Here is a 9,745-nt window from a genome sequence, read left to right on the forward strand (position 1 = left end):
CAGTGCAACCCTTGAGGGTACATACACTGCAGTTAGATGGGGCTTGCACTGGTGCAATTTGCCCAGGTCACATTGATGCTAGTCCTATTTTGCACCAGTGCAAACAGTGCATTACATTGAGCTGGCACCCAATGACACTTAGATCTTTCCTCTAAGTGGTTACAGCTGATTGAGAGCACTGCAATATTTGTTTTTCAGTATGAGTAGTTCAGATTATTTCTACAAATGTAGTTCATTTTTGACAAATGCAAAATAATTCACATCTGCTACCTTGATGCCAATTTGTCTAGTCCGGTTGGATCCTGCTGAGTCTTGATTAATTTTGTACCACCTGTTGTCACTTCATTGTTTAATTCCATTTTTTCAGATCATTTATGAATGTTCTAAACATCACCAATTCTAGTGTGGAAATATAGACAATCCACTGTTAATCTTTTACCATGACCATTTATTCCTGCTCTTCATGTTGTCTCTGCTAGTTTCTAATCCATTACAATCCAATCTCACCCCACAATGACCTTTTTTCAATAGTCTCTTTGTCAAAGTCTTTTTGAAAAGTCCATGTCACCCAGTTCCCCTTTGTGATGGGGTGTGTAAACCCAGCAATGATATGGAAGGGATTCAGGAGCTACTTTGGGCTGGAGTAGCCGCACCCTGCTGCACCTGCATGTCATGTCAGGAATGGAGAAGGCATTTAAACAGAGGAAACTCCATTCAGTAGTGGGCAGCCCTTGAAAGAGAGCAGGTTGTTGAAGGGAGCACTAGGAAAGCAGCTAGAAGAGCCTGGGAGTTAGCAGAGACTCTGCCCTCACAGAAAGTGAAGACAGATCCCCTGTGCTAAAAAGGGGGAAGAGATTGTATCCTATTACTTGTGCTGGAGACCCGAAGAACTTTGGAGTGGACTATAGCCCATCCAGGCCCCTCTAAAGAAAGAGATGCCAAATATCTTGGCTAGAACTGACTATAGGCTTTTTTCTTCTTCTTCTTCACCCTTTTGTTTAATCTCTCTTGCTAACTTTGGATTATTTGTCTGTTTCACTTGGGACTCTGAAATGGGGAGAAATAGTCAGAAGGCCTTGGCTGGTGGGCTGAGAGCCAGTCATTGCTAAGCTGACATCAAATGCTTCTGATGGAAGGATTGGACTTGTGTGTCTGCACTTTTCGTGTAGCATCCAATGCGGGGACAGATCTCTGACATCCGTCTTCCTCAATTTTTTTGAGGGTCAAAGAATGTTAGTAATTAGTGATATATGATTTTTCCATTACAAAACCTTTGTTCTTTGCTCATTGTCAATCACTTTCAAGAGCTGGCGATGGTACACTAGATGGGAAGGATTCTGAGTCACTACAGAGAATTCTTTCCCAGGTGTCTGGCTGGTGGGTCTTGTACATGTGCTTGGGGTCTAACTGAAAGCCATATTTGGGGTCAAGAAGGAATTTTACCTCAGATCAGATTGGCAGAGACCTTGGGGGGGTTTCACCTTCCTCTGCAGCATGGGGCATGGGTCACTTGTGGGTTTAAACTAGTGTAATTTGGTAGATTTTTTTGTAACTTGAAGTATGTAAATTTGAGGACTTCAGTAACTCAGCCGGAGGCTATGGGTCTATTACAGGAGTGGGTGGGTGAGGTTATGTGGCCTGTGGTGTGCAGGAGATAAGACCAGATGATCATGACTCGTTGATCTGTAATTCTCAGGATCATGCATACTACCATTTAAAAAAAAATAGATATGGGTATGACATTTGATACCACACAATCCTCCAGTAGTGGCTAATTTTAATGAAAGATTGCATATTTTTATTCATTCTTAAAATCCTTCAGAATGCTTGGATTGATTCCATCTAGTCCTCACGACTCATTGCTCTTCAATTTTTTTGGAACAATTTAGCAAGAATTGTGGTGGATTCTCCAACACTGATCATTTTAAAATCAAGACTGGATGTTTTGCTAAAAGATCTGCTCTAGGAATTATTTTGGAGAAGCTCTATGACCTGTCTTATAGACGAGGTCAGACTGGATGATTACAATTGTTTCTTCTGGCTATGAAATCTCTGAATCTCTAAATGTACGAATTTGCTCCAGGACCAACTCTTTTAACACCTCAATTTTTGAATGCGCCTCCTCTGTTGCTGAAAAGAGCAGGTCTAAGACAAGTATGACTCCAGCTTTCTCTGCTGTGAGAATTGATGCAATCAAATAATTCAGCTTCTCTGCAATGTCCTTATTCTCCTTCATTGTGCCATATAATCCCTGGTCCTGATATACTTAAATAATTTCTTGCTATTTGTTTTTGTCTTTGGCTATTTGCTCTTCAAATTTTCTCTTAGTCCTAATTACATTTTAACGTTGAAGCCTTTCCTTAAATGAAATGGTAGTGCTGTGTTAAACCATAGCACCCTCCTGAGGCCTAGTATGGCTAAGCTGAAATCTTACAGGCCTTAGCCTATAGGCCTTGCATTATAGCCTTACCTTGCTTATATACCTAATATTCACCAGGGACACTGTGATTTAACTCAGAACTATCCATTCAATTTAAGGAAAGGCTACAACCTCCATAATTTATGCTCCTTTGTCAACTGGGTTGGAATTCCATTTTTTGAAAAGGGTTGGCTGGAATAACCTATTCAGAATCTTGTATTACCCTTATCATTGTAGGAGCTGACAGCCTTCCAGTAGTGTGTTAAACTGTGCAATTTAACTGTAGTATTTTCCTTTGTTTTTATAAGTTCTTTATTGTTTTAAGGATGTATGGCTCTTGTGGTTCTGTTATCCTGTGCTAAGCCTCCATGCTGAGTTTTTCAGGATTTTAATTTCATCTTTGACTTAAAGGATATTGTTTTGACTAGCTTCCTCAGTTTTTGTTTTACATCCCCATTTCTAATGCTTAGTGTCTTTTGGACTGATTTTTCTCCCGAGGATGTTGTACTTAATTATCCTGCAGTTCCTGAAATTTGCAAATTTAGGGCGAGACTAATTAAAATCTTGGGAGAGAGCCGCATGTTTTAAAATAGATTGCACTGCACAGCTTGTACACATGTTGGTTTTATTCTGGGCTCAGAAGGCCTTTCTCAGTATCGCCGTTACATAAACCAATGGAACTTGTGAATATAAACATGCTTTTGGAAGCTGAGAGTTTGTAGCCTGAACCTGCCTGGGGGAATGGTTGAATTTTAAAGCCAGATGAGCTAGTTACCACTACAGGCACAGAGCACAATAGGCTTTTGGAAACAAGAGTGCATTCATTGCCAAAACACACCTTGACCTGACGCTGCTTTAGGTGAAATGGATTTTCTTCATCATTTCTCATTTTGAATTGCAACTCTTGACCAATTCAGAGCTCATGCAACTCATTCAGAAATCTGACACTTATCTGAGAGTATTCTTGTCTGTATATATCTTTTTAAGTGTTCAGTACAGTTTATTTCTGAATGATGCTCAGAATGGTTCATAGTAGATTATGGTCTCTCTGTGTGAATGAAAGTTTACAATATATCTGGGATTTCTGGCTTTTGGTGTTTGTATTCCAGTTCTGGTATTTACTCTCATATTTTTGCTTTATACATATACACTTCTTTAAATGGTGGGTTTTTTCCCCAATGTTTTTTAAAAGCAGCTATCAAAACTTCATCAATTAGCTGTGCAACAGCAGTTCATATGAATTAATTCATTTGAGTCAGCTGCTGGTTTAAATATTTTAACTGCTTTAAAAATATTAAATGTATTTTTTAAAAACCAGTGGCCAGACTAATCCATCAGTTGCCTGTGTGCAACTCCCGTAGAATTCTTTATTCTGGATACTGGTGATGAGATGAGTCAGCACAGATTAAGTTTTATAGATTTATTACAGTTTAGTTTAACTTCTTTCCTGTCTCTCTAAAGGAATGGTGCACACAGTAAAGTCAATATAAACCAATTATTTGGGCTAGGAAATAGAAAAGTCTATTGTTGATGGTCAGAAGAGAATTTCCTCTGATTTTGCATTTTTCCTCAGGTGTTTACCAGGGCAATGTTTGCCCTTCTCTGACATGAGAAACAGATAGGATTAAGATGCTAGAGCTGACCTCAAAAAACTCCAGATACAATGGAGCCTGGTATGCATCTTATCTGAAACAATTATCCAAGTACAGAATAGCTGTGTACAGAGTAGACAAGATGAAAAGTGAGGAAGGCATAGAGAGACACTTCAGCAGATGCATTAGTCATGATAATGTCTTATGCCCACACTAGTTTGGAAGTATGTTTCTCACGTATGCTGTTTTAGCTAACACCACTTCTTTCCTCTTTCCTTTCATTGCAAGATGAGCATTGCTGTATGCATTGGATTTTTTGTTGCCTGGAGCCCCTATGCCATCATAGCCATGTGGGCAGCCTTTGGATCCATAGAAGGGATTCCTCCACTAGCCTTTGCTGTGCCAGCTGTCTTTGCAAAGTCCTCAACACTCTACAACCCAGTTACCTATCTTCTTCTGAAGCCCAATTTCCGAAGCACCCTTGCCAAAGATTTTGGAATTCTCCGGCAATTATGCATCAGGACTTGTTGTTGCCTCAAGGCCCTACAGAGCTGCAGTTACAGGTCAGTTCTGGAAATCAGCCTGAAATCATTTAAAGGGAGAAATGAGTCCAGCTGTAACTCAGTGCAGACTGTGGAAGGATGTTCTTACTTCCCTTGTGAAAAGTGCAGTGATACTTTTGAATGCTTTAAGAACTATCCAAAATGCTGCCAGGAGAGGTTAAGCACTATGGAATATACTCCTCAAGAAAGTGTGTTTTTGGAGAGTAGTCTCCAAGCAAAACAGAATCAGGGTGCCAAGAAATCTGTAAAGGTAGTTGTTCAAGGAGAAAAAAGCACTCAAAATGATAACTTTGAAATCACCTTGGAAACAATACCTGCACACAGCAGATTTGCAAATCTGTAGAGTCTGGAGGGTTTCATTTAAGAAACAATAAAGTAATGGTACCAGACTTTTGAATGTAACCTTTTCTAAACAGCCCACCCACTGCCCATTTTCTATACAGTTTTCCTGGTTCCCTCACGTGTCCTTTGATAGAATGCCTAATGGAGCATGAACTTGTTAAAAAGGATGTTTGACTCTCACGATGCAGACTTCAGTAAGTATCTTGTGCTAACTCTATTCAAACAGTACTATTGCAATTAATTTCCTTCCCACTTTGAGTTTTGGAGCTCTTGTTTACTTTGTTTTCAAGGAAACAGACCCCTGGGTACTATGAGGACATTTCTGTAAGGTGTTGTTATTCTTTCTAAAAGTTGTATGTTTTAAATTCTGTACACTCAAGACAAATAGCATAATGCATATAAGAATTTTAAAAAGACAACCTCATGCTGTTCTAACTGTAACAGAAATTAAAAGGTAGATGCTGTATGAAATGCCTATTTTCCAAAAAGCCCTGGAGAATAATCAAGTATACTGCCTTCAATGTTGGTAGCAAAGATAATGTTGTTCATTACCATGAAGAGACAAAGAGGCAACTTTTGCTCCAATTTACGCTGGAGTAAAATCAGAGTAACTCTGTTGATTTTTAAACAGATATACTCCATATTTACACTGGTGTAACTGACAGGAATTTGACCCAGAAATGTCAAAATAATAGTCCCAGTTTTCTAATAAGGACCTTGGAATAACTGGGGTGAAGAGAAGGAGTAGAGAGAACTCAAAGGGTGAGAATCTGGATAATTTGGTAAGCTGGGCTCAAGCAAACAATATGAGTTTTAATACAGCCAAATGTAAATGTACTCATCTAGGAACAAAGAATTCAGGCCATACTTACAGATGGAGAACTCTATTCTGGGGAGCAGTGACTCTGAAAATTTTTGTGGGGGTTATGGTGGATAATCAGCTGAAAATGAACTCCCAGTACAAAGCTGTGACCAAAAGCATCCTTGGATGCATAAACAGACAAATGTCGAGCTGGAGAAGAGAGGTTATTTTACTTCTGTCTTTGGCACCAGTGTGACCACTGCTGAAATACTGTGTCCAGTCTGGTACCCACAATTCAAGAAGGATGTTGATAAATTGGAGAGGGTTCAGAGAAGAGCCATGTGAATTATTAAAGGATTGGCAAACATGCCTTATAATGATAGACTTAAGGAGCTCAATTTATGTAGCTTAACAAAGAGATGGTTAAGGAGTAACCTGATCGTAGTCTGTAAGTACCTAAGTGGGGAACAGAAATTTGATAACGGGCTCTTCAATCTAGCAGAAAAAGGTATAACACAATCCAGTGGCTAGAAGTTGAATCTAGATAAATTTAGATAGGGAAATAAGGAGTAAGTTTTTAACAATGAGGATAATTAACCCTCTTACCGAGGATTGTGGTGGAGTCTTCATCACTGTAAATCTTCAAATCAAGATTGGATTTCTTTTTTAAAGATATTCTTTAGTTCAAACAGGAATTACTTTGGGGAAGTTCTATGGCATGTGTTATACAGGAAGTAAGACCAGATGATCATAATGATCTCTTCTGGCCATAGGATCTATGAATATCAGATGGTGTAAATCAGAGCAGCTTTGCACTGATATTGATGAAGCTGCATAGTTTTACACCAACTGAAGATCTGGTGCCTATGATGCCGGGGTTTTCTGGTTGGTTTACAATCTTAGTCTTACTGGATAGAAATACACAGTTTTTTCTTTGTGTTTGTTCCCAGTCTCTCTTATCTGCTCCTTTCTTGTTATCCTTCCTCCTCAGTGGTGCTCCATTTTGCAACACATTATAGATCTCTGTCAGGGTTGTGCAGCTGCAGAGGTTATGATGTTCACTTGCTTGACCCTGGTGTTGTGGTTTTTGTTTTTCCGGAGATAGGAGAGAGAGCAAAAAAAAAGGGACTTCTAAAACCTAGGGTTGCCAACATTATATTTCAAAAGTAAGGGACTGTTTTCTTAGCACCTCACGCCCCACCTCTCATCCCATTAATTATTATTATCATTATTATTATTTATTAATAAGCATGACTCACTTACATTCACCTGGGGTATTTCTTGCTGCTTTTTGCAGCACTCAGCAACTCCTGATCTTGTTGTACAGAGATGAAAAAATAAGGGACGTCACTTGTAATAAGGGACTGTTGGCAACCCTACTGACACCCCTACTAGTTAGTGTAGTGGGCTGGGGAGGAGGTTGGGTCACCTAACACCACCACTACCCTTTTTTTCTATACTGCCACACCAGTTCACGGCTCAGTCAACAAGAAGTGCTATATTATTTCCTGTCATGGAAGCAGAGGGCACCCTGACAGTGCCAGGCTACCATCTTGGTCAGGCCACAGCCCTGTGGTTCAAGTATGCAGTCATCATTACTTAATATTTATATTGCAGTGGTGCTCAGAGGCCTCTCTCAGGATTGATGCTGAATTGTGCTCGGTTCTGTATAAACATACACAAAGCTGCAGTCTCCGTCCCAAAGAACTTGCAATCCAAGTAGTTAGTCTTACATTCTTCAAGAGACACCACCCAAACCATCAGTGAAATAAACTGCATGTGTTTAGTTCTATAAATAAACATGTGGCATCAGCACGTTTCATTGAAGTTTCTGTGGTGGCTGCATACTTGAATGCCAGTGACCTAACCATTTAAACTCTACCAGTGATTCTGAGTAATCATCGTCATCATGTTCCCATTATGCCTCTAACGAAGCTCCTCCACTCCTGTCTGTTTCTGGTAAGTCTTTCAATGACTCCTCAGCTGTGCCCCAGCTTGGCTTCCACAGCTCTTCACCATGTTGTTTTCAGGCAGCCTCGTTTTCGCTTGCCTTCAGGTGTCCATCTTATTGCTACTCTGATGATTAAATCAGTTTCCAGTTGAAGCACATAACTGATCCATCTCCAACGCCTCCTGGCAATGATGGTGCTCAAATCCTCATGGCTGCACTGTGTCAATAGATCTTAGTTTGAGATTGTTCTGGGCCAAAAGATAGAGAGGATTTTTCTGAGGCAGGTTGTATGGACTGAAGACAGTTTAGACATCTCATACTTTCTCATTCCCTAGCATTCTGCACTATAAAGTAATGTTGAAAGTACACAGATCTGATAAATCTTGAGTTTGGTTTTGGTGTTGTATTTTGATGGTTTCCAGACTGTATTCCCCCCTGAAATTCTGAGTAAGCCGCTATTTAAATGGATGTTATTGCAGCAGATAGTATACAGCTCGTTTACTTGGGACCTATAGTGTGGCTTCTTGCCCTCTACTTAAACTGTCTCCCCCTTCACCCTCCATCTATTCCCATGTGCATGATGCTTTTGATGTTTTTGCTAGTTTCCCATAGTTGCAGAGATTTTAAAATTCCACGAGTAGCTGTTTGTTGCAGAGTATAAAACATTTAGAATGTATTAGAGAAAAAGCTTGTGTGTGGCTAAAACACCACACCTCTTTAAGAGCCATGCACTCTGTAAATGAGCTGCATTGTTTTTTGAAGGATGTGCAAATTAAAACTGAAGTTTTGATTAGCATCACTGCATCACTGAGGTTAAAGGAAGTTCTGCAATTGACTTCAAGTGGAATAGGATGAGGCCTTAAACTAATTATGGATCCTGGTCACATGTCACCTGAGGCATGTTGCGCATACGCTAAGAAAAAGCCTCCATGCCCCGTGGGTGTCTACACAGCATCTGGGAGGGTACTTCTCAGCCTGGGTAGACCCAGTCTAGCTCTGCTCAAGCTGTCACACTAAAAATAGCCATGTGGCCGTGGCAGCATGGGTGGCAGCTTGGGCTAGGTGCCCTAATGCTATCCCAATGGACTCCCCGAGGGGGTACTCAACAGCTAGCCTGAGCTGCTCCCTGTGCTGTTGCAGCCACACTGCTGTTTTTAGTGTGCTAGCTCCAACAGTGCTAGCGCATCTTTCTGCGTATGCTGGGAAACACCCTCCCAGCTACTGTGTAGATATTCCCTGTGAGGAGTCCTACTGGTTTCAATGAGATTTCTTACGGCATGCACACACGCCTCTAGAGCAGGGGTGGCCAACCTGTGGCTCCGGAGCCACATGCGGCTCTTCAGAAGTTAATATACAGCTCCTTGTATAGGCACTGGCTCCGGGGCTGGAGCTACAGGGGCCAACTTTCCAGTGTGCCAGGGGGTGCTCAATGCTCAACCCTTGGCTCTGTCACAGGCCCTGCCCTCACCCCTTCCTTTCCTGCCCCCTCCCCTGAGCCTGCCATGCCCTCACTCCTCTCCCTTCCCCGCTGAGCCTCCTGCACACCACAAAACAGCTGATCAGGAGGTGCGGGGAGAGAGGGGCAAGTACTGATCAGCAGGGCTGCCCTGGGCAGGAGGCACTGGGAGAGGGGGTGGGGAGCTGATGGGGGGGTTGCTGCCATATTACTGTGGTTCTTTGGCAATGTACATTGGTAAATTCTGGCTCCTTGTCAGGCTCTGGTTGGCCACCCCTGCTCTAGAGGACTGGGGCCTTAGATGGTTGGCTCACTACTCTGAGATGAATGATCTGTACATTGTGATTAACTGGAATACGAAAAGAATGCAGGACTATATAAAACAGGAAAAAACAACTAGTAGGCTGGGATTTTCATAGCGCCCATCTTCCTTAGGCCTGTCCATATCGGTTGTAATATTCCCCTATTTAAAACACTCAGGAAATTCTGAAGCCTCTCGCTGTATCTCTTATTTGTGCCAGGCTGTACATCACCTATCTGATGAGCTAATGTTCGGAATAACCAGATTGAACAGTGAAGATTGTTTTTGTTTGTTTGTTTGCTCCATATAAGCAAATCAG

At 41.3% G+C, this 9,745-nt stretch overlaps 1 protein-coding gene across 2 annotated transcripts in view; it reads left to right on the forward strand.

Moving 5' to 3' along the window:
- The window catches only part of LOC123364542 (opsin-5-like), a 75,693-nt gene extending 69,704 nt beyond the window's left edge, over positions 1–5,989 (forward strand). For both annotated transcript variants that reach the window (XM_045006756.1, XM_045006757.1), the window contains one exon: positions 4,300–5,989. In XM_045006756.1, coding sequence (XP_044862691.1) covers positions 4,300–4,917 — 618 coding nt within the window. In that variant the 3' untranslated portion in view covers positions 4,918–5,989. The remainder of the gene's footprint in view (positions 1–4,299) is intronic.
- Positions 5,990–9,745: the final 3,756 nt, after the last annotated feature.

The sequence above is a fragment of the Mauremys mutica genome, chromosome 2 (assembly GCF_020497125.1).
Source record: "Mauremys mutica isolate MM-2020 ecotype Southern chromosome 2, ASM2049712v1, whole genome shotgun sequence".
Lineage (NCBI taxonomy): Eukaryota > Metazoa > Chordata > Testudines > Geoemydidae > Mauremys > Mauremys mutica.